The sequence below is a fragment of the Phalacrocorax aristotelis genome, chromosome 10, assembly GCF_949628215.1.
Source record: "Phalacrocorax aristotelis chromosome 10, bGulAri2.1, whole genome shotgun sequence".
Lineage (NCBI taxonomy): Eukaryota > Metazoa > Chordata > Aves > Suliformes > Phalacrocoracidae > Phalacrocorax > Phalacrocorax aristotelis.
Genome location: NC_134285.1, coordinates 1537424 through 1559424, shown reverse-complemented (window position 1 = coordinate 1559424; position 22001 = coordinate 1537424). Strand labels below are relative to the sequence as shown.

Sequence of the window (22001 nt, the reverse complement as noted above, 5' to 3'; positions counted from 1 at the left end):
TTTTCTCAGCCTGTTGCTGCTCTTGAAATACATTACCAGAGGAGAGGACCCCTGCAGCAAGGAGAGAGCCCTCTGCTCCAAAGCCTGGGCGCTCCTGTACCTTTTATACTAGCCAGGGACAGTATGTCCTTCTCCCTGCCTGCAGAGAAAGCAGGAAGATAAGCAGATTTCTGCTAACAAGCTGGGAGTGAGAGCTGTCTCCTGATTTTGGACGTTATTCAAGCACTGCTGTTAGATAGACATTCCTCCCTAGTTCGGGCAGACTGCATCCCACTGGCTGTACTGATCAGGAGGAACTCGCCCTGGTTTACCTAAGCCTACTAATGAAGGGGGTCCCCGTGGATGCAGTAGGGACCGGGCTGCAGAGGAGACTACAAAGAGACCTTCCAGTTCTTCTCCAGCAAGGTGGGCTTCAAGAGCCCAGCTGAGCAAGCAGTCCCCATAACCAATTTGATTATTTTTAGCAGTCTGGTGAATGGCAGAGCAAGGACAGTATATTCTGAGAGGTGTTTCTGTGCCTGGCTGAATACTGAGGAGTTTAGTGCAGGTCTGAGGTGCTCTCAGAGCCCCGTGGTCTCTGGAGGGAGGTGACAGAGGGATGTACACGTGCAGTCCTAGAGCAGGAGACCTCTGATCAGAGAATGAGTCAGCTGCTGAGGGAGGGCCTTCACGGGGAGTCCAGACCTGTCCAAAGGCAAGAGTGGTTTTAGCAATGGAGGGGGACAGTCTTGACGCCATGCCCAGAAGGGCAGACTGGTCTTGATGGCTCTGCAGCTCATGCAGCTTGTTCTGTTTTTCAGGATGAACTCTCCCACATTAATGCTCGGCTCAACATGGGCATCCTCGGATGTGAGTATGCCCGTGGTTTTCATGCTCGCAGGCTGGGTTTGGATTGGTGGCACAGTGAGCCCTTTTAGGCGTCGGCACAGTTGTCTCTGGGTGCAGCAGTGATTTGTTCACAGGATCACCGCTGCTGCAGGAGGGAAATACTGGTGGGAGGGTTTGCCAGGACTGGCTGAAGGGGACCTCCCAGTGTTGCAGGGTTGTTAGCTGCTGGGGGAGATGTCAAGTGGACTCTGCATCTCTGGCCTCCCTAGGTCCAGCCTGGGAGTTGCATTAGGGAAACGAGCCCTGAGGCTCAAAGCAATGATAACTCAAAGAGCTGTAAGGGTGGGACATGAGACCCTCCAGCCAGACTGGGAGGGTCTCATGGTTCCTTCTGGCCTGCAACAATGTGAAGTGCAAGGAGGACCTGCCGGGCCAGCGCAGGGAGCTCTGTCTCCTCCAAACTCACTGTGACGTGGTGCAGCACCGTTGCCGCACCTCTCACCTGCCCTCTTGTTTCTGTAGCCTATGATCCTCAGCAGATCTTCAAGTGCAAGGGGACCTTTGTGGGACACCAGGGCCCTGTCTGGTGTTTGTGCGTTTACTCCATCGGAGACTTGCTCTTCAGTGGCTCTTCAGACAAAACCATTAAGGTAAGAGCTTGCCTCTTCTGCATTTCTTGTGCATTTGTAGAAGTGCTTCAGGTGGGGCAGAAGCTGAGTTGCAGTTTCGGGGCGGGGGGCATGTCACTTCCCAAAGTTTCTCCCAAAGAACCTTAAATGGGATTTTGCAGTTACAGTTGGGCAAAATTCTCTGCCATGAAATGTTATGTGATAGTGAAATCGAGAGACAAAGAGTGGTTTTTGCAAAGCCCTGATTAGAATCTCATTCCTGCTGCTCCTGGGTTTGCTTTAAATGGTGTTTAGGGCACCCAAACCTATTTCGGCTTCTGATTTTATTTCCCGTTGTTACAATAGATCATCTTAGGAAAAAACATTTTCCCCTGATCAAATGGATTTAATGACATGTTTGTTTTTCTTTGTCCCGTTTTCAGTAACTCAAACTGACAGCGCTGCTCCAGTGCAACCTAAACAACAGTTCCCAACGTGACTGTGTTGGCTGCTGGTGGCTGATGGCTGGGCTGGGGAGCCACACGGGCTGCCGCAACTAGCCCTGCCAGGAGCAGAGCTTTGGTTTAGTTTCTGTGGGCGATATTAAGAGCCACATGGAAGAAAATGGGCATTGCTGTACTTTTTTGAAAGAAAACAGCTTTCTCCCCTGTCCTGGCTGCTCTGGGCACCACGTTCCCATGTCCCCTCTCTTGAGAGAGCGGTGTGTGCTTGGTGGGGAAAACCTTTGCAGCGGCAGAGGAGACTGTGCCATTGGAGCCCTAAGACCGGGTGTGAATTGCTGAAGCAGGAGCCCGAGAGCTGCTTCTCTGGTTCAGTGTGTTGTGTTTGCCTGGGCTGTGAAAGGCAGTGCTGGAGAGGGCTGATGCGTGCTGCCGTCCAGTGTCTCATTAACTTCAGCCTGACCCTTTGCAGTAAATTTCCTCTCCTAGACAAGCTTATCTCTGCCTGGGAGCCCGGAAGGCAGGTGCCCAGGTGACAGCCTGTTTCCTCATTTTGGTGCTTTTGTGGCTTTGCTGACATCCTGCCCAGCTCCCCAGCTGCTCTGTCTGCTGGCGTGTGACCCTCTGCTGTCTTGTGTTTCCTGTTAGGTGTGGGATACCTGTACCACATACAAGTGCCAAAAGACCTTGGAGGGTCACGATGGAATTGTACTGGCTCTCTGCATCCAGGGGTGAGTGGAGAGGGACACCTGCTCCTGCAGGAGAGAGCGGGGAGAGCACTGGGGCGCCTGAACGTGCCCTTGCAATTCCCATCCTCAGTCCTGCACGTGCCAGGATTGTTGCATGAGAGGCACATCTTGCCTCTTTGCTCTTTAAAAATGGACAAAGCTTGTATTTCTTTGGACTCCACTGCTGTCCTGGCTTCTTTCCCTGGTCACCAGCAGGGTGCCTGGCCTCCTGCTTGAAGGGCCAATCTAGCCTGGCCTCCTCACGAGACCTGGGCTCTGCTCCTGGGGTCGGTGTGTTTAGTCTTGGCCCAGCGAGGCTGTGGGACTGCAGCTCCTCGCCCAGCACGGTGCCTGGGAACGAGCTGGGACCCTGCACTCGTCGCTCTCCCTCGCTGACCTCCTTTTGTTTTCTGGTGTCATTACAGGAACAAGCTGTACAGTGGCTCTGCTGACTGCACCATTATTGTGAGTACCCAGGACCCCTGCTCCGCTTCGCAGCTGGGATGCGAGATCTACTGGCCAGCCCCAGGGTGTTGTAGAGCAGGGACCTGCATCCTTTTTTCTATAAGGCTCTTCAGCTGCCAGTGGTGTAAGACTGATAACCTGTGCGTGCTTTGTCCACTGCCTTCAGCCAGGTTACTCGTGGGTTGGATCTGGGTGTTCCCTGCAGGCTGGATTTCCCATTCCCCGCTCCTGCGTGGGGAGCAGGAGGCTGGTGCTGGGGCAGCGTGGCAGCGTGCTCGGTCCTGATCAAGCCAGGACAGTGGCTCGGACAAGCGCCCCATTCTGCCTGTGTTTTTGCCTCTGTGTGACTGCCTGCCTTCAGAGGCAAAGAGGAAGGGCTTGAGCGCAAGGGGCCTGCCCCAGCCCCTCACAGGTGCCCTTCTTCTCCTTTGCAGGTCTGGGATATTCAAAACCTCCAGAAAGTGAACACGATCCGAGCACATGACAATCCTGTTTGCACTTTGGTTTCCTCGCACAACATGCTGTTCAGCGGCTCTCTCAAAGCCATCAAGGTAGAGCTCAGGGGTGGCTCCTCTTGGTCTGGTTGGGGACCGATTGTACAAAATGTCAGGCAGCAGTGGTCTGAACGGGAAGAAAGTGGCCTTCTGACCTGTAGGTGACCTTGTTACTATGCTCCTGAGCCACACAGAGAAGCACAGCTACACAGTGCAGCCAGCACTGCAGAGGTTTAGCCCATCCTCTGTGCCGAAGTCAGGGATGTTCTGGGACCCGGCTGAAAAACCACTATTATTTCTTCTAACTCTGTAAACCTGAGACTGCGGGTGAAGTATCTTGGCAGTTCCTGAATGTGTGTGTCTTTGGGCCATCAACGGACCTGCTCAGACCGTTGGGAGTTGTGGCTGGGGGATTCAGGCTGCCTGTTTTGAAACACCCTCCAAAGGATCTTGAATCCGCATTTTTTACCTAAAGCATGCAGAAATCAGGGAACAGCTTTGCAAGTTGCCCTTTAAAGCCTTGGCTAGATTCCCTTGGTTCTGCTTCCAGCTCCTGGTGAGACAGCTTATGGGACCATCCATCTGTAAGAGGGCGCATGCTCTTTTCTGTATCTGGGGCCTGGAGTGGTGCAGCAATCTAGAGAGCGCTCGGGGCTGGAGGAGCGGTGAGACAGCACTAAGCAGAAGGAGAACTTGGGGCCTTTTGTTTTTGTCGTCCCCAGCCACTTTCCGCCAGATGAGCTGAGCAGGCCAGTAGCGCTGCTCGGAGCGGCGGGGTGAGATCCGTCGATCCCTGCGTGCTGGGGGTTTTGGCCAGGATTTCCCAGGAGCTGTGGGGATGGAGCTTTGTGGGGACAGGCTGGGAGTGGAAGTCCAGAGCAGTTCTTTACTGTAGATTTGGTGTAGGTTTTTCAAGCCCGTAGCTCTGCTAGGGAAGGGTCTCTTCCAGTGGTAATGCAGGCTCCAAGCGAGCTCTCCCAGGCCCTCAGAGAACATTGCTGAATATGCCTATTCAGCATAGTTATTGTGTGTTTTATCTGCAAGTCAGTGGGTTCAGGCACTTCCTACAGGGCAGAAGACCCAGCACAAGGTTCCCCTTAGTGAGCTGGTAGAGCCTTGTGCTGTTCTGCCCCATCACTGCCCAGCCCCACTGAGACTCTCTTTGTGTGCGTTTGTGCTTTCCTCAGGTCTGGGATATTGTAGGTACCGAGCTCAAACTGAAGAAGGAGCTGACAGGTCTCAATCACTGGGTGCGAGCGCTGGTGGCTTCTCAAAACTATCTCTACAGCGGATCTTACCAAACAATCAAGGTGGGACCCCGAGACTCGTGGCAGCTGTAAGCCCTCGGCTCTCCCCGTGCCTCTGCGTATCTGTATTCTGCAGCATGGGTTGGTGGAGCAGGACAGAAGGTAGCTGCTAGGATGCAGGAGCACTGCCGTCGCGTTGCTGACACACTAGATTTTACCGCGCTGATTGCATCTTTGCAGGCACAAAGGCTGGGCTCTGGCTGGTCCTTGGGAGCGCAGCTGCTGGGGGATGCTCACTAAGATAAAACGCGGCCTCACAGCTATGGCGCCTCACGCTGCCTCCGCAGCTGCCGCAGCATTATCTGTGCTGGCAGTCCTGCTGAGCAGAGGAGAAGGTCGCTGTCTGGCTGCAGAGTTGCCATAAATCTGTATGTGGTTTGCAAAATGCCCTCATCTGTGTTGGCTCAGGCTTTGATGAATAGTTCGCCTCCCGGCATCTGGGTGACACAAGAGAATCTGAAGTTTCACTCCTCAGTGTTAATAAATCCCTGTAAATTTGTCTGCATCAGTTTTCTGTGCTATCTTAGGACAGGGTTGTTTGTGCACGTGTGTGCATAGTCACACACAAAGGGTGTGCAATCTCCACAACTATTTCAGCCTGGACCTTCGAAGCTGGGCATCTAAATAAGAGAGCAGGGTTTTGCTCCTCAGTACAGAACATTCCCAGCCAGACAGATTTGTCCTTAAAGATGTGATCTGGGCACATTCGGAGCCAGGCTGACCCTGTGCATGGCTGGAGAAGAGCTTCAAGGGCGCTTCCCCCTAGAGCGGGGAGGGGTCCCTGCATGGGTGTCATCCTGCCTTTGCTCCGGTGTCTCTTTCAGATCTGGGACATCCGCAACTTGGAGTGTGTCCACGTGCTGCAGACGTCAGGAGGCAGCGTCTACTCCATCGCTGTGACAAACCACCACATCGTGTGTGGCACCTACGAGAACCTCATCCATGTAAGGGCTGCGGGGTTTGATGCGTTCGTTGGCTTGAGGCTGGGGGGAGAGGGGCAAGGAGGTGGGGGCCTGGCTCTGCCGGTCTCCTTTATGGCACACCCAGAGCAGGGGTGCACAGCACCCAGCCTGGAGGTGTGCTGGAGGTAGAAGCACCTCTCAGAGGAGAAGTTGGTCGTCTGCAGCCCAGCGCAGTCGCTGAGCCCTGCTGTCCTCCCACAGGTCTGGGATATAGAGACAAAGGAACAGGTCCGCACGCTGACTGGGCACGTGGGTACGGTCTACGCCCTCGCTGTCATCTCCACACCGGATCAAACCAAAGTCTTCAGCGCGTCGTACGACCGCTCTCTCAGGGTACGTGTCCCGGGATGTGCAGCTGCGTCTGTGCATTTGGCGCTGTCGTTAAAACATAGACAGCCTTGACGGAAAGGGAGGACGGGGGATCCTCATCCTTGCGTGCCACGTGGCCTCGCATTTATTTTGTGTCACCTGGCTCGAACCCTGTGGCACTCGGCATCCCCCGTCCCTCCCGCTGCTCGGGACGTGCCAGAGCCCCGTGCCACTCGCTTGGCTCACGCCTCCTCTGTGCCCGTAGGTGTGGAGCATGGACAACATGATCTGTACTCAGACGCTGCTGCGACACCAGGGAAGTGTCACTGCCCTCGCAGTCTCCAGGGGCCGCCTCTTCTCCGGGGCCGTGGACAGCACTGTAAAGGTTGGTTTCCTCAGGCATCTTCGTGATGGTTTGGTCTCTTCTAGTACTAGAACTAGGGCATTAAATGAGTTAGGAGCCTCCTTCAAATAAACAAGGGGATGGTTCTTGACGAGCCGGAGGTTTAACTCCTGTCAGGGTGTTGTGGATGCTGGAAGCCCAAAGGGAAGCTCCACAAGAGGGTGAAGAGAAGCCCACAGAGCTGCTCAGAACAGTCACTGCCATGGGTTCCTGTCGTCTCTCCACAGGTCTGGACGTGCTAGCGAGAACGCCACACTAGTCCCGCACACTGAAAGACCAAAAACTCCTCCCCTCCGTCGGCCTGCTGGGTGACTAACACCACTATGAAATAACTGCTGCAGCTCCTCTCCACACCGACCACTGCCTGCTGCTGCCCGTTGGCCGGTTCCCCCACCCGCAAGGACCCCGGCGGGCAGTTCTCAGGACGGGTCTGGCCCACGGATGCTCCAGGTGTTCCCTCAGACCTGCCGTATACGATCGGCAATGCAGAGGACGCCTTCTGTGCCGCAGGGTGCCCTCCTCTGCCTGCGTCCCCCGAGCCGGGGAGCATCCTCTGGGGCCAGGGCTGGGGCGAAGCTGGGTCTCCAGGCCGGGGCAGCCCCGCAGAGCACCGGCGCGGGCGCAGCGCAGCCCTCGGCCAGTGATGGGACTCAGCGGCTCAGCTTGTCACAGGCGGCAGCCGGCCTGGCCAGGGCGGCGATGCCGGGAGGCCGGTCCCTTTGTAAATGGTAGGATGGAGCATTAGGCCTTGCCCTGGGTTGGGACCCCAACCCCTTTCTGTCTCTAGTATTTAATTTTACTGCCAAGATGTCAGGCTGATCCGTCTGGGAAGGGGTGTTTTCTTGAGTAGCCAGGTACGATTTTTATGCCACAGCTAGTTCTCAAATAACACAAGCCCATTGATCACCACCCTTAATAATGGTCTCCACATTAAAGAGAAAAAAGCCTCCGTTGCATTTTTACTCACATTTTCTACTGTTTTTAAGATTGTAATATAGATTTGATTATTTCTTCATTGACAATAAAAGCAGAAAGCGTTGCTCCTGGCCAGCGTGAGTTATTGCGGGTGCCGGCAGCCAGCACTGGTCCTGCGGCAGCTCCCGCCTCCAGCCTGCGCCCGGCCGCCCCGCGGGGCTGGGCACGGCCGCGGCACCCGCTGCGAGAAATGGGGTGCAGGCGTGGCCCCTGGGGCGGGGGCCAGAGCAGCTCCCGGGCCGCCTGACCCCGCAGCACCCCCGGCACCGGCGCCCGGCCCAGGCAGGGCAGCAGCACCCAAGGGTGGCCCTGGGGCCGTGCAGTGCACGATGAGGCCACGAGGACCCGCAGCGTCCGACACCCGCGCGCCCACTGTGCCGGCACAGCCCGGGACCCCACGGTTTTTGGACACAAGCAGTGACGGCAGCCCGGCAGGGGTTTTATTTTTTTTTTTTATTTTTCTTTAAATATTTGTTGCCAGACTTCGTATAGGAGCAAACTTCTTCACAGCACCACGAGCCATCTACTATTCAGAATAGGAAGAATAAGACGAGTAGAGGTGAAATCTAAGCACAGAAGAGCAGGGAGAAGCACCAAGATGCATAGCTTGACAGATGGGATACGATACAGAGTCCATAACTTAATCATAAAAAATATATATATGTATATATCCATCATGTAGAACTTTATGGATTTTTTTTTTTTTTAGATACATTTTTTTTTTTCCTTTTCAACAGATATTTTCAGGCGGGTGATTTTTTTTTTTTTGTTACTTTTAAAGTCTTTTTTGTGGTTTGTTTTTTTTTTTTAAAAGAAATTTCAAAGTTGTGCCAAACACATCTGGATCAGCGACCACAACGGGAGAGCCGGGGAAGGGGAGAGAGGACGGGGTGGGGGGGGGAGAGGGAGGTAAAGGGAGAGACCGCTCTGTACGTCTCAGGAAAAGAAAGGACCAGCAACACTTCATTTTGAAACCACAAGCAAAAAAATGCATTCATCAGGACTCAAGCGACTGAACCAGACTCCAGTTTATACAGGAATATACAGCGGTGCGTCCCGGAGAACGCACGCGAGCACACGCACCCCGCGTGCACACACGCGCACACACACCCCCACGCGCACCCGCACGCGCGCACCAAACAAGTGCCAAAAGCCGAAAAAAAATCTAAAAAAAAATAAAACCGAAACCTGAAGACACTCCAAAAGAAATGAAACACCTCCAGTATAAGAAATTAACAAAAACCTCCATAAAACAAGGCACATCCTTTGAGTTCTTAATGGTGTAAAAAATAAAGACGTGACACTGAATCCCAACGGAAAGACCCGAACAGAACTGCTTGCACGTACCTTCCACCCAGAGAAAAGGTAAATATTGTGCTACTCTTAGAATGAGTTTGCCACAAGACACACAGCTTAGTATAATCTAATAGTTTTTCTCAAGCTAAAATCCAGTTTTCTCTTGATTTCTTTTAAACTGCTTTATATATAATTGCTAATATTTTTAAATCTTTTAAATATATATTTGTTAAAGTTTATTCTTTTTATTATTTTGGGGGTGGGGGAAATCTGGTTTATATCTTTTTTTCTTTTTTCCCCCCTCCAATAAATTAATACTTCTTTATAGCTTATCACTGTCCTCTCCCCCGGCGGGGAGGGGTCGGGCAGGGGCACGTCCCGCTGCCCCCCGCCCGCGCCGCCGAGGGCCCCGACACGGGGCGTTCGCTCCCCGATTTGCAACCGACGCAAACGAAACCCCCTTCCCACGCCCGAGGCGAAGCCCCCAGCAAAGGGGAGCCCCGCGGGCGGGCCCCCCCCCCGCCGCCACCCCCTGCGCGCGCCCCTCCGTGGGGCAGCCCCCTCCCCAGCCCGGTGCGACGCCGCGGCGGGACCCCGCGCCCTGCCCGCCCCCAGCGAACGACAACGGAGAAAAATAAAATCAAAAACAACAACAACAAAAAAAAACAAACAAAAAGGGAAAATTAAAGAAGGAGAAAAGAAACCCAAGTGCATTTGCCCACCCGGACCCGCCACCAGCACGGCCACCACCAGAAGCCATCGGCGACACGCAGCTCGCCGCTGGCGGAGCCGCCGCCGGGGCCGCCGCACCGGGCAGGGCTTGTGCTACATTCGGGCCGTGGCGACCCGCGGTGCCAGGGCCGGCGGGGCACGGGCGCGACGGCAGCGGCCACCGGACAGGTAGGTAAGAGAGACACCCCCCCCCCGGCATCGGGAGCGTTTCGGTCCAGGGCGTGTTGCTTTGTTTCTTCTGGTTTTTATTCTTTTGTTCTGTTTTTTTTTGTGGTTTTTTTTTTGCTTCTGCAAAAGGGAGTCCTGCCGGAGCCGGCGCCGAGTCCGTGAGCACAATCCTGAGGTATCTTCTTCTTTGTGCAAACCCCAAGGGACGGGATGTCCGGGAGGGGACGGCTGTACAAAGGAGGGGGGAGGGCGGTGGGGCCGGGTGGGGGTCGTGGATCGTTGTGCCCTTGTGCCCACGTAAGCCCTGAGGTTCGCGGGGCCCTGGCGCCCCTCACTCCAGCATGGCGTCCAGCTGGTCCGCCAGGTCGTCGAACATGCTGCCGATGTCGTCCAGGATGCTCACGGTGCTCTTCGACTCCCCGGCCGAGCTGGGTGAGTGGCGGGGATGGGTCAGCGCCGTGCCACGGGCGGCAGCACCGCACGGTCCCCTCTGCCCCCCGCCCCGTGCCCTGCAGTGCTTGGTGCCGTGTCCACAGTGCCACCTCCCCAGAGCGAACCAGTGCTACTGGGGCCATCCCAACCCCACGATGCTCCAGCTCAGAGTCCCCTGTTGTCACCTCTCCAATGCAACCCCCGGTGCACCCACACACCCAGGTCCCCCTGCCCGTGCTGCTCCGGCACGGTGTCCCCCCGTGTCACCTCCCCACCACAGCTCCAACCAGGGCCCCGTGATGCTCCGGCACAGTGTCCCCACGTCACGGCCGGTACAGCCCTGCTCCCACCATGGTGGCACAGCCTGACCCCCCGCCCAAGGTGCTCGTGGCCTCCCGACCCCCCCATGCCCACGCAGCTGGGCGGCACAGCACACCCCACGCCCTCCCCCAGGACCACCGCCCGCCTCGCGCCCCCTTACTCTGCCGCCTGACTGTCCTCCTGCTTGATCTTCTCCTCCACGGCCTGCAGCGCGGCGGCCAGGGACGCGCTCGTCTCCTCCAGCTTCTGCTGCGCCAGCTCGGGGCCGGCGCTGTCGACGGAGGGGCCGGCGATGGCGGAGCGGGGCGGCTTCACCGGCACCTGCTGGGGCTGCGCGCCGGGCGAGAGGGGCTTGGCGGGGCTGGAGCAGAGCGAGGGCGGCGTGCTGGACGGCTTGGCGGCGGCAGCACCCAGCTGCCGGGCGGGGGACGGGGCCGGCGTGGAGCTGGCGCTCACCGACTGGATGGCGGCGTGGGGCTTGGGGGGCTTGGGTGCCGTGGGGGGCGGCGTGGGCTTGGGGGACACCGGGGGCGGCGTGCCGTGGACTCGCTTGACCTCTGTGGAGAGAAGGGAGATGGGCGGAAGGGCGGCGGGGCTGGCTGGGACCCCCGGCGTCCGCCCGGGGGAGCTCCCATCCCGGGGGGCTGGTGGGGCACCTACCTGGGCTGCCGGGGCTTGGGATGGGCACCTTTTTGGGGATGGGTGCCGGTGGCCCGGGCACCTTCTGAGGTGGCTGCGTCAGCACGGGCTTGGGGGACACCGGCGGCTTGAAGGGCTTCTTGGGCTCGGCGGGCGGCGGGGCATAGTCAGGGCCGTCAGGGCGGGCGGCGGGTGGCGGGGTGGGGGGCGTCTCAGGCCCGCTCAGCTCAGAAGCCGGCCGCCGTTTCACGGTGCCGGTGCCGTTCTGGTAGACAGCGAGTGGGGCCGGCTCCAGCGCCGGCTCCTTGTCCTTGGCCTTGGGCCGGCGCTTGACGGTGTCGGACTCGGTGAGGACAAAGCGGACGCCGTCCTGCTGGCTCTGCCTGGCCCGGATCCGCCGCTTGAGCGTGGCGCTGGCCTCCACCTTGGCCAGGTCCCCGTGGCGGTGGGCTGGGGACAGCCCCTCGCCCGTCTCCCCCCGGGCCGGCCCCAGTGGCCTCGGCCGCTGCTTGATGGTGAGGTTGCCCTCCTCGGCGAAGGGGATGCCGTCCGGGGAGCCGCCACGCTCGACCCGCAGCCGCTCACCAGGGCCGTCGGCACCCACCTCCGACCGCAGGCTGTCAGCGCGCTCGCGGCGGGCGGCTGCCACCAGCCCGGTGACAGGGCCACTGATGGTCCGGCGCCGGTTCACCACCTCCCCGTCCAGCCCGATGGCCTCCTTGTGCTTGACGGTGGCCAGGACGGTGGCCACGCGGGCACGCTCAGGGCTGCCCGGGGGAGCCCCTGGCTGCAGGTAGTAGCCCTCGGGCACCTTGGCCGGCCCCGGCCCACCGGCCCCATGTGGCTTCTGCAGTGCCAGCGCCCGGGCCCCGCCGCCGATGGAGGACATCTCCAGCATGGCCGCGATGCTGCGCACGCTGCCGGCGCTGCCCGTGTCCACGCTGCCGCCCAGGTCACTGGCCCGCCGCTGTTCCCGGCGGCTCTCCCCCTCGGCAGCGGGGCTCACGGCGGCCGCCTCCCCCTCCCCCTCTTTGGGGAAGTCCTCGGCCATGCCAGCGCTGGAGATGGCGGAGCTGGAGCGCTTTGGGGGGGGCGGCGGGGGCCCCTTCTTCTTGGGGCGGACGGCGAAGGACTGGCTGCGGTTGACGTTCTTGTCGCCGCCGGCGGGTGCCCGCACCGAGTGGCTGCGCCCCACACGCCGCTGGACGGTGGCGTAGGGGCCCGCGTCCGGCACCAGGAGTTCGTCCCGCTCCTGCTCGCTGTCGGAGGCGGCGTAGCGGTTCAGGCTGTGTGCCCGCTTCTTCGGCCTCCCTGGCTCCTCCTCGCCCTCGCCCGCCGGCGGCAGGCACAGCACTGGCACCGAGACAGGCAGGACGGGCACCCCCGGGGGCACCCCCTCGCCCTCGGCAGGCTGCGGCAGGACGTAGGCGAAGCCGCGGTGGGTGGGCGACTGGGGCAGGGAGCGGGGCGACGCAGGGCGCTCGCCCGGTGGCAGCAGCTGTGGGGTGGGCTTCACCTTGGCGGTGGCGTGGGGTGCTGGTGGGCCCTGCGGGGAGGGGGGCCGTGGCTTGCCGGGGGTCTGCGGCGGCGTCAGGTGGCCGGCGGAAGGCGGGAAGGGCTGCCGGGGCTTGCCAGGCACCGGCGGAACGCTGGCACGCTTGACGGGGTGGCCGTGCCGGGGTGGGCGCCCCTCCTTGGGTGGCGCTGGGGGGCCCTCACCGGCCCCTTCTGCCAGGTACTCTTGGCTCTTGGAGATGGCAGTGGCTGGGGGGGCCCGCGGGCCGTCCCCCAGCAGCTCCTGCGAGCTGCTCATCAGCCTGGCGCGGCCACCCAGCCCCGGGGGCGAGCGGTAGCCAGGGGCTGCGGGGTTCGCCACCTTCTCAGGGGGCTCCTCGGGGGCTTCGCCTGTCATGGCCACTTGCAGCTCGCTGCTGAGCTCGCTGTCCTGGAAGGTGGTCATCTTGGGCGACTGGCACTCAGGTGGCTCCGGCGGGGGGGACTCGATGGCCAGCACCTCCGTCGCCTTCCTCTTCAGCGTTCCCGGCTCATACTTGCCCAGCTCAGCACGCTGTAGCTCCGCCAGCTTCTTCACCGCCAGCATCAGCTTCTTCTGGTGCCCTGGGGACAACACGAGGCATCAGCACCGCTGCCGGGAGCTGGGACCACCACAGCCGGCGCTGCGGCACGGGACCTTACCCAGCTTGGTGATGCCAATCTCCTGCAGATCCTCCCAGGTGATGTCAGTGATGAAGTCAATGTTCTCGTAGCCGTTCTCCACCAGCACCTTGTAGTACTGGGACAGGCCGATCATGGAGAGCCACAGCGCCAGGTTGGCCTAGGGAGGGGAGGGGGTGCAGGGCATGGCTCGGCGCCAGCTGGCAGCAGGGCCTGGCCCCAGCACCCCCCCGGCACCACAGCACGCGTGGGGTCTCCCCATCCTGCTGGGGGATGGCCCCAGGGGACATCCCCATCCCCTGCGCTCCACAAGCTCCCAGGACTGTGCCCAGCCCCGTTCCCGTGGGAAGCCCCACGCCGTGCCCTGCCGAGGGGGCAGGAGAGGTGTCAGGGGGACACATGGTGACACAGCCATGCAGTGACGGCTGGCACCAGTCCCACGGTCCCCCAACTGTCGGGAGGGGACGTGCGCAGCTTCAGGACCACCGTGGGATGCAGGCATCATCTGGCAGCGGTGAGCCAGCTCCCACCCTCGGCCCTCCGTGCCGCCCGCTCCCTGGGGGTGACAGGGCGGAGGGGACTACTTGCCACCCTGGATGTGGCTTCGGCGTCCCCGGCCCCGTGCAGCCCTTACCGGCTTGTATTCTGGCAGCCATTCGGGGATACTGAGGTTGTTGATCTCGGAGGCGATCTTCTTCCTGTGCCCCGGTTTGGTGACGCCGATGGCCGTGAGGTCCTGGGGCAGAAACGGGGGGTCAGCGCCACCCTGCATCAGCTGTGCCCCCTCCTTGTGGCACCAGCCAGCCCCAGCGTCCCTGCGGCCTCACCTCTGGCGTCATCCGGCTAATGGTGGTGATGTCGTAGCCGGCGTTGATGAAGTTGGGCGCGTAGAGCTGCAGCTGGAACTTGCAGAGCCACTGGTACACGGCCTCCGAGCTCTGGGGCGAGAGGGATAGCGCAGCTCGGGGCAGCCCTGGGGATGGGGACCCACCGCCCCTGCCCGTGTCCCCCGGGGCTGTCCCCACACCCATCTGCGTGCCGGCAGGAGGCCCCGGCTGAGAGCCAGCACCGTAGAGGGGCTGCGTGGTTTGGGGTACCCTGGGCACATCTGTGCCCCGAGGCGTGCGGGGGGCTGGTGCTGTGGAGCTGCGGGGGGCCGGCAGCCGCAGGGATGACTCACGCCGCCAGCTCATGGCACAGCACCCCACAGGCACTGCCATCGCGCCAGCACCCAGAGCCCTGCCAGCCTTGGCAGCCGTGACACAGGGCTGCCGAGGCACCGCAGCTGTGGGTGTAGGGGGCTGGCCCCGCTGTGTGGCTGTGCCCACCCACCCCAGCCCCACACTCCACCCAGGGTGCGGGGCACCCCGCGCCACCCCAGCGCTCCCCACTCACCTTCCCCTCCGATGGCGGCTCCATCTTCTTCAGCTGGGGCTCGGCAGGGGGCTGGGGGGCGTATGGGGAGCTGGCCACACTCTGCGACCGCGATGAACCTGCCGGGGAGGCAGTGGTCAGTGGTCCGGGGTTGTGCACCCCTGGGCTCCAGCCGAGCGAGGCAGGAAGCCGAGCCCCTGCCCCCGGTGGGATGGCACAGCCCTGGGTTGGCAGGGCCACGGCAGGCACGGGAGAGCAACACCCACCCCAGCACAGCAGCCCGGCGCACCCCGGGGTGCCCTGAACATAGGGTCTGCTCCCCTGGGATGGGCAGGGGTGGTGCGGGGCACCATGCCCAGGCACCCCCAGACGTGTCGCAGCCCCTATTGCTGAATCCTGGTGAGGCAAGGCACGGGGCTCACAGCATGGGCTGCATCTGCATGGGGCTCTGCATGGCACCCAGCTCCCTGTGCCACGGCACGCATGGCTCCTGGGTGCCACGGTGGCTTGCCCTGGGCTGAGTGTGCTATTGCCCTTACCCACCCACCCAGAGCCAGGTGAGCCCCCAGCCCAGCCAGGGGCTGCAACACCCTCCACTTGGTGCGGCCCGGAGCAGAGGGACCCAGCCAGACCCCTCCTCCGGAGCGGGCTTCCCCTGGCTGCCCACCTCCCCCGGGCAGCAGCCAGAGGGGTCCTGCTGCCCAAAGCCCTCCGTCCCCACTCCTCCGGCCATGCCACCAACCCAGGATGGGGCTCGTCCACCCACTCTGCCCTGCAGCGAGGGGCCCGGCTGGGGAGGGCAGGCTGGCACCAGCTGCCTCATCCCTGGGGATCCCCACACAGGCACCCGTGTGGCGCCCACCCTCCAGCTGGTGCCTTTGCCAGCCCTGGGGGTGTCGAGGGCTGCCCAGAAATTTCTGAGAAGGACCAGCAAGAGCAGCCCCTTCCCCCTGCTCCTGGCAACTGCATCCTCCAAGCATGCGCATTTCTCCCTCCCTGTGTGTGTGTGTGTGTGATATGTGTGTGTGTGCGTGTACCCCCCCGCCATGTGTGTGTGTGTGCATCGCCCCCCCCCGTCTGTGCGTGTGCATCCTCCTTGTGCGTGCATCCTCCTGGCATCTGCATCCCACTTGCGTGGGCATCCTCCTCACACGTGCATCCCTCTGCCACGTGCATCTCCCTCACGTCTGCATCCCACTTGCATGTGCATCTCTTCCAGCATGTGCTCCCCCCCTCAAGCAACGCATGCACGGCCCCCCCACCGCCCTGGGTGTGCATCCCCCCCTTCGTGTGCGCATCCCCCTCTCCCCAGGTTTCCGTCCCCCCTGCGTGTGCACCTCCGCAGCCCGGGCATCCCCCGGCATGTTCATCCCCCACGTGTGCATCCTCCCCACATGTGCGTCTCCTGTCTGCCCCCCACCCCTGGCACGTGCCTCCCCCACGGCACGGGCATGTCCCCGCTGCCAGGGCAGCCCCCGCCCGCAGCCCCCCGCTCGGCACTGATGGTGATGGGGGGGACCCCAGCTCAGGCTCCGGCGGGGGGCCAAGGAAGGGAAGGGGCTGGGGAGGAGCGCTGCCGCCCCCCGGCCGCCCACGCCGCCCCCCCCGCCCCCCCATGGGGCCCCCACTAACCGAGGCAGGAGAAGGCCTGGCAGCAGCCGAAAGGCGAGAGAGTCATTTTTTACCCACACGTTTTTCTTCTGGCGATGGGTGCCGTGGCAATAAAAAAAAAGACAAATCCCTGGATCCACGGCACGCCCGCGGCAGGGCCAGGGCTCCTCCTGCTCCCGGCAGCCGGGCGGCCGGCGGCACGCACCTGCGGGGATGTCCTGCGCCTTGGCCGGCCCATCGCCCACGGCAGTCTCTTGCGCAGAAGCCTTCTGGGAAAGGACTGTTGCCAGCAGCTGAAAAACACCCCAGGAAGGGGGGAGAGCAGGCAGGAGTGAGGCGGGTGGGCGGCGGGGGCCCGCGGGCGCATGTCGCGGGTGCTGCGGGTGTTGCGGGTATTGCGGGTGCTGCGGCGGCCGCCCCGCCGCCAGCCCGGGCGAAGGTGGTGGGCAGGGAGGGGCACAGCAGATTCGGGCTGCGGCGGGAGCAGCACAGATGGTGCTTCGCAGGCGGCGGGAGCCCGCGGCGCCGCGGCACCCCAAATCCAGCCTGACGCATACCTGGCCCAGGCTGCCAGCACGGGCTGCAGGGCCCCCCACCCCCCTGCATGCAAAGCAGAGCCCCCCACAGCCGTCAGCAGGGTGTTCGGCTCAGGGGCACGCGGACCCCAGTGCCCAGCCTGCTCTGGCATCACACGGGCAGGGTGCCAGGGGAGGTGGGCTCGCGGGTGCACCCCAGGCTGTGCGCAAAGTGCAGGGGGCAATGTGCCGGCAGCAGCGGGCAACGTGCAGGCAGCGGTGGGCAGTGCGTAACGTGCAGGCAGGAGTGTGCAACGTGCAGGCAGGAGTGTGCAACGTGCAGGCAGGAGTGTGCAGTGGGCTGTGTGCTGGCAGCGGCAGGCAGATGGCTCTGTGCAGTGCGGAGCTGCAGCGGGCAGCGCGCCGGTGGCAGCGCGCAGGCACCCTCCGAGCGGCAGCAGAGACACGGCGCGCAGCCTCGGCCAGACCCTGCACACTGGTCAGCTGGGAGGGGACACGCTGGTGGCCGCTGACGGTGACAGCCATGGCTGGCGGCATGCTGCGTGCCGGTAGGACCTCACAGCACCCGGCCGAGCATCAATGCCAGCAGGGGAAAGGGGCAGCTGCCAAGGCAGCAAACGCCTGCCCCATGGCAAGCACCGGTGCTGGGACCAGAGCCAAGTGCCACCGCAGGCTGGCACGGCCACCTTGGGGCTCGCCTTACCTTGACACCTTCAGAGCCAGCGTGCAGGGCATGCGCCCCGCTGCCCGTGCTCTGCCCGCTCCCCGAGCTGCGGGCAGAGGCCACGCTGCCCGTGCTGCCCAGGCTGCTGCGGTCGCCACCTGCGCAGAGAGAGGAGATGCCGTCAGGGCGCCAAGCCCCCTGGCTGGGCTGGGGACGCTGCGGTGCGGCCATGCCCCACTGGAGCCACCACCATGTCCTGGTATGCGCCCGCCCTGGGGACTGGGAGCATCCCAGCAGCGTGCACCCACCATACCTGCAAAGGGTTTCCGCAGCACCCAGATCTCCTCCGCGGGAGCCGGCACAGCTGATCCGCCCTGCGACGGCGAGAGGTGGGACGGGCTCATGTCGGCCCCGCGGGACCCTTGGTGGCAGAGCAGAGAGAGCAGCTGTCAGGCATGCGGGGCTCCGCGCGCTCGGGCTCGCATTGCTGTGGCACTGGCTGAGGCGACCTGTGACCCTGGGGCCCGTCGCTGCTGCACGCAGGGAAAACCCCACAGCGAAGGTGTGGGTTCCCTGGCCGCAGCCGTGCCCAGGGATGCCAGCGCTGTCCCGGGGGCCTGTCCCCACCCAAGCAGCTGGCACGGGGCGACAGTGACCATCCCCGTCCTGCAAGGCATCCCCTCCCTGCCGCCAGCCAGGGACAGACCCGTGGTGGGACATCCCAGTGCCCTGGCTCAGCCTGGACAGGGAACAGGGACCCTGTGTGGAGCAGGATGGGGACATGACCCGGTGTGGGTGAGCAAAGGGAGCTGAGCAAACTCGAGCAGTGGGGACCAGGGTCCCCACCCCACTGTCCCCCAGCCAAGACAGTGCTGGCTGTGCCCCCGTGGCTGCCTGCACCCATCTGGGGGAGGGCAGTGGGGCCATGTGGGGCCAGGCACCAGGTGCCGAACCCCCACGCTCCCCAGGGCACCCCATGGCAGCCAGCAACACACGGGTGGCCCAGCAGTGGGTGAGAGGACCCGGCCCTCCCGGTGGGGCATGGCTGGAGGGTCACCCTCGAAACACCGCTCCTTCACCGGCTCACCGTGCTGCCCCACCTCTGCCAGGTCCTGCTCGCACCAGGGCCGGCCGGGGATGCCCAGCACCGAGCCCGGGGTTTAAAACAGCATCCGATGAGATGGACCACAGTCCTGTGAGGTGCTGCCGCAGCCCCGCAGCCCGACCCTGCCACCAGCCACGGGGCATTGCCACCCCACCGCTGCCCAGGCCATTTGCATTCATTAAGCCGCTCGCCCCCGTTAGCGGCCGGGCCGTAGGATGATACAAGGTGATAAAGTCACCAAAGGAGTGCAAGAGGGAACAAACGGCCACGCCGCAATCAGGCCGGGACGTCCCTGAGCTGCACATGCCGCGGTCACGCCAAGAGGAGCCCGCGCTGCCCGGGCAGGCGTAAGGCTCTGTGCAACCCAGCAGGGAGAGAAAGCCCCGGGAAAAAGTTTTGCTCCCTCGTCCCCATCACCAGCATGGCCAGCCCGGTGCTCTCCCAACACAACCTGCTGCACCGCCACCACCGGGGCACGTGCAAAGACCCCCAGACAGCTGGTGGCAGCCCCCATGGGCACGGCCTGTGCTGCACCCCTGCAACCCCCCCCGCCAAATATCTGCTCTCCGGGTGCTCCCGACACGTAGACCTGCAGCATCCAACACCTGCCCTTGCCATGGGGACAGTCCCCAGGGTTTAGCTGGGCACTGCCTGCACCGAGCCAGCCCCGAGAGCATCCCCCAGGAAAGCACATCTGGCGCCGCAGCCCATTCCCACCCTGACCACGCAGCCCCGACCCGGTTAGAGCAGCTCGCTGGGTGTCGAACACCCCGCAGGGAAGGCTGCAGCGGGCAGAGTGTCCCTGCGCCCATGGCTCCTGGCCGGGCACCGCGCTGCCCAGCCCTGTCCCCTGGCGCAGAGCCTGGAGAGTGCTTTTGGGGGGTCCCCATGCACCCAGGCAGGCTGGGCGGGACAGTAGGGGCTGTGGGCAGAGCGCGGCCAGCCGGCAGCATGGCGCTGCCTCCAGCCCTGCCCTGCAGCCGGGGGCACCAGGGTGGTGAGGGTGGGATGTGCTGGCCGCGGAGCCGTGGGCCACACAGTGCTACAGCAACGCTGGAGAGGGCGTGCAGGGGGTGGGGGGGTGCCAACGGCATGCATGTGTGCACGCACACGCCTGCCTGCATGCACACGCACACACATGCACACGCCTGCATGCACACGCACACGCACCCACGTGCACGCTCACGCACGCGCCTGCGCGCACCCACGTGCAAACGCACCGCGGCAAGGGGGAGGGAGGCCGAGCAGAAAGAAAAGACTCGATACACACTTTAAAGGAAAAGAAAGAAATCCATCGAGAGCACGAAGCGAGCGGTGAACTACCTTGTCCGTAACGCGGCTCGTCGGCACTGCTAGGGGAGAGCCTGTGATAGCCAAAGGAACTGAAAAGAGTCTGATGGGAATGTGGTGGTGGAGGTGGAGGTGGAGGCAGGGAATGGAACGGATGGGACGAGGCGTCACCGTTTAGCACAGCAGCCCCGTAAGCCGGGAGCGGGATCTTTTGGTACTGTTGGGGGATTGTTACAGTCTCCCATGAACCTGATAATAAAACATAACAAGAGACAAAATGAAAAGAATCAAAATAATAGAGACACGCTCGGCGCCACCAAAAAACAAAAACAAAAAAAAGGGAAAAATAGAAAGGAAAAAAAAGCAGCAAACAAAAAAAGCAACCAAAGGAGCATGGAGAAGCCAGAACCAAGACCCAACTGATGCGGAGCCGAGCCAAGGAGCAGCAATGGGAGCTCAGAGCGTGGCCCGGCCCGGCGGCAGGGTACGGCCCACAGGCACATCCCGCAGACCGGGCACCGCGCCCCAGCGGGGCATGGACACCAGGGCATGCCTGTGCTCGAGGCAGCACCGTCGCCACAAGGGTCCCAGTGCCACGGGGCTCCCACAGCCCGGCTGCCGGGGGTCCTGCTCCCTGCGAAGGCATCCCGGGAGGAGGCGGGCTGCAGGCACGGCTGGGCTGGGGGCTGCAGGGCCAGCACCCCCATGCCTGGCCGGCCAAGCCCCGGTGCAGCCACCGCCTGCGCCCTGTGCTGCCACCCCGCTGCACGGGGCCCAGGGCTGCAGCCGATGGGATGGCTACAAAACCCCACGCGTTGGCAAACACCACCACGGAGCTGACCACATCCCACGGAGCTCATCCCCGTGATACCGGCACACAACCCACACCCGGAGGGCAGCTCTGCCCCTGCCTGTCCGGCATGTGGCACCTCCGCAGCCCCCACGGCCGGTGCGGCAGTGCCCAGCAGCCGGCAGGCACCCATGCCACCACTCCCTTGGGATCTTGTTCAAGCGCTGCCATCCCCTGCCCGCGCCCCAGAGATGCGGCCGCCCCCGAGGTCGCGCAGAGCTGGGCAGCACACGGCGGCCGGCGGGGAGCGAGCCTGTTGACATTTCAACGCTGCCCGCAGAGGCACCGGCCCCATCACACCGCTCCTGGCAGCAAGCATGGTTACAGGGCACCACGCACCCCCTCGGGAACCTGAGGGAACAGGGACAGGGATGGGCAGCCACAGGCCAGGGGTCCGAACCCCGAGACAGCCCCTGGCCAGGGAGAGGGTCTCCATGGGGCAGCGCTGGGTCCCTGGCACCAGTGCCCAGCTCTATGTGAGGCTGCTGCAGCCATCCCAGCTCAGACCCCCAGCACCGGGTCACCCAGTCTCCCAGCTGCAACATCCCCCCCAAAACTGCAGTGACGCCCCCAGCTCTCCCCATGCACTGACCCCCTGGCCCCACAGACGCCTCCCCCAGCCCAACACCAGCCTGGCCCCGGGGCTGCCCGCACCGGCCCCGCGTGCATGGCGAGGACACCGATCCTACATGCACGACGGGGGACACCAACCCCACAAGCACGACGGGGGACACCAACCCCACACACTCAAAGGCACCGTCCCTGGGCACACAGCGGGGATACCGACCCCCACATGCATGGTGGGGGCATTGCCCCAGCTTGGCTTCGCCGGCTGCACCCCCAACACACCCCCAGGCTCCACCTGACCATAACGGGGCTCCCTGGGGCTGCGGGTTTGGGAGCAGCCCTGTGGGGGGAGGAAAGGGAGGGGGGGATTATTTGCCTGTTCGTTTGCTTATGGCCTCGACGAGGCTGGAGGGGAAGTAGCCCACGCGGTCGTTGCCGGTCCGGTTGTCATGAATGCAGCCTTTCCAGCGCCCGTCCGCGTGCTGCTCCAGCACCTGCGGGCAGGGGCCGGGTCAGGGGCCGGCGCCACCAGCCGGGGTCCCCCCAGCCACCCCCCGGCCGCACTCACGGTGATGACATCCCCGGCTTTCACATTGAGGCTGGTCAGGTCGTAGTTGTTGCAATAGTCCTTGACGGCCCGGACCTGCAGAGCGGCGGAGGCGTCTGCGGGGACAGAGCGGGAGCGTCGCTGGCCGCCCAGC

At 62.8% G+C, this 22001-nt stretch overlaps 2 protein-coding genes across 7 annotated transcripts in view; one reads left to right on the top strand and one right to left on the bottom strand.

Moving 5' to 3' along the window:
• TRAF7 (TNF receptor associated factor 7) overlaps nucleotides 1-7604 on the top strand; it is a 37056-nt gene extending 29452 nt beyond the window's left edge. For all 6 annotated transcript variants that reach the window (XM_075104627.1, XM_075104623.1, XM_075104624.1 and 3 more), the window contains 10 exons: nucleotides 801-849; nucleotides 1351-1478; nucleotides 2546-2628; nucleotides 3051-3090; nucleotides 3525-3641; nucleotides 4772-4894; nucleotides 5716-5835; nucleotides 6055-6186; nucleotides 6428-6547; nucleotides 6793-7604. In XM_075104627.1, coding sequence (XP_074960728.1) covers nucleotides 801-849; nucleotides 1351-1478; nucleotides 2546-2628; nucleotides 3051-3090; nucleotides 3525-3641; nucleotides 4772-4894; nucleotides 5716-5835; nucleotides 6055-6186; nucleotides 6428-6547; nucleotides 6793-6807 — 927 coding nt within the window. In that variant the 3' untranslated portion in view covers nucleotides 6808-7604. The remainder of the gene's footprint in view (nucleotides 1-800; nucleotides 850-1350; nucleotides 1479-2545; nucleotides 2629-3050; nucleotides 3091-3524; nucleotides 3642-4771; nucleotides 4895-5715; nucleotides 5836-6054; nucleotides 6187-6427; nucleotides 6548-6792) is intronic.
• A 373-nt stretch (nucleotides 7605-7977) lies between these two features.
• The window catches only part of CASKIN1 (CASK interacting protein 1), a 34068-nt gene continuing 20044 nt past the window's right edge, over nucleotides 7978-22001 (bottom strand). Inside the window, exons 9-21 of the mRNA XM_075104630.1 lie at nucleotides 21869-21963; nucleotides 21677-21794; nucleotides 19917-20132; nucleotides 17802-17909; nucleotides 17528-17646; nucleotides 16494-16581; nucleotides 14699-14796; nucleotides 14131-14241; nucleotides 13938-14039; nucleotides 13325-13463; nucleotides 11150-13246; nucleotides 10650-11046; nucleotides 7978-10164 (exon numbers count right to left, since the gene is read on the bottom strand). Of these exons, the coding sequence (XP_074960731.1) occupies nucleotides 10068-10164; nucleotides 10650-11046; nucleotides 11150-13246; nucleotides 13325-13463; nucleotides 13938-14039; nucleotides 14131-14241; nucleotides 14699-14796; nucleotides 16494-16581; nucleotides 17528-17646; nucleotides 17802-17909; nucleotides 19917-20132; nucleotides 21677-21794; nucleotides 21869-21963 (3785 nt within the window). The 3' untranslated portion in view covers nucleotides 7978-10067. The remainder of the gene's footprint in view (nucleotides 10165-10649; nucleotides 11047-11149; nucleotides 13247-13324; nucleotides 13464-13937; nucleotides 14040-14130; nucleotides 14242-14698; nucleotides 14797-16493; nucleotides 16582-17527; nucleotides 17647-17801; nucleotides 17910-19916; nucleotides 20133-21676; nucleotides 21795-21868; nucleotides 21964-22001) is intronic.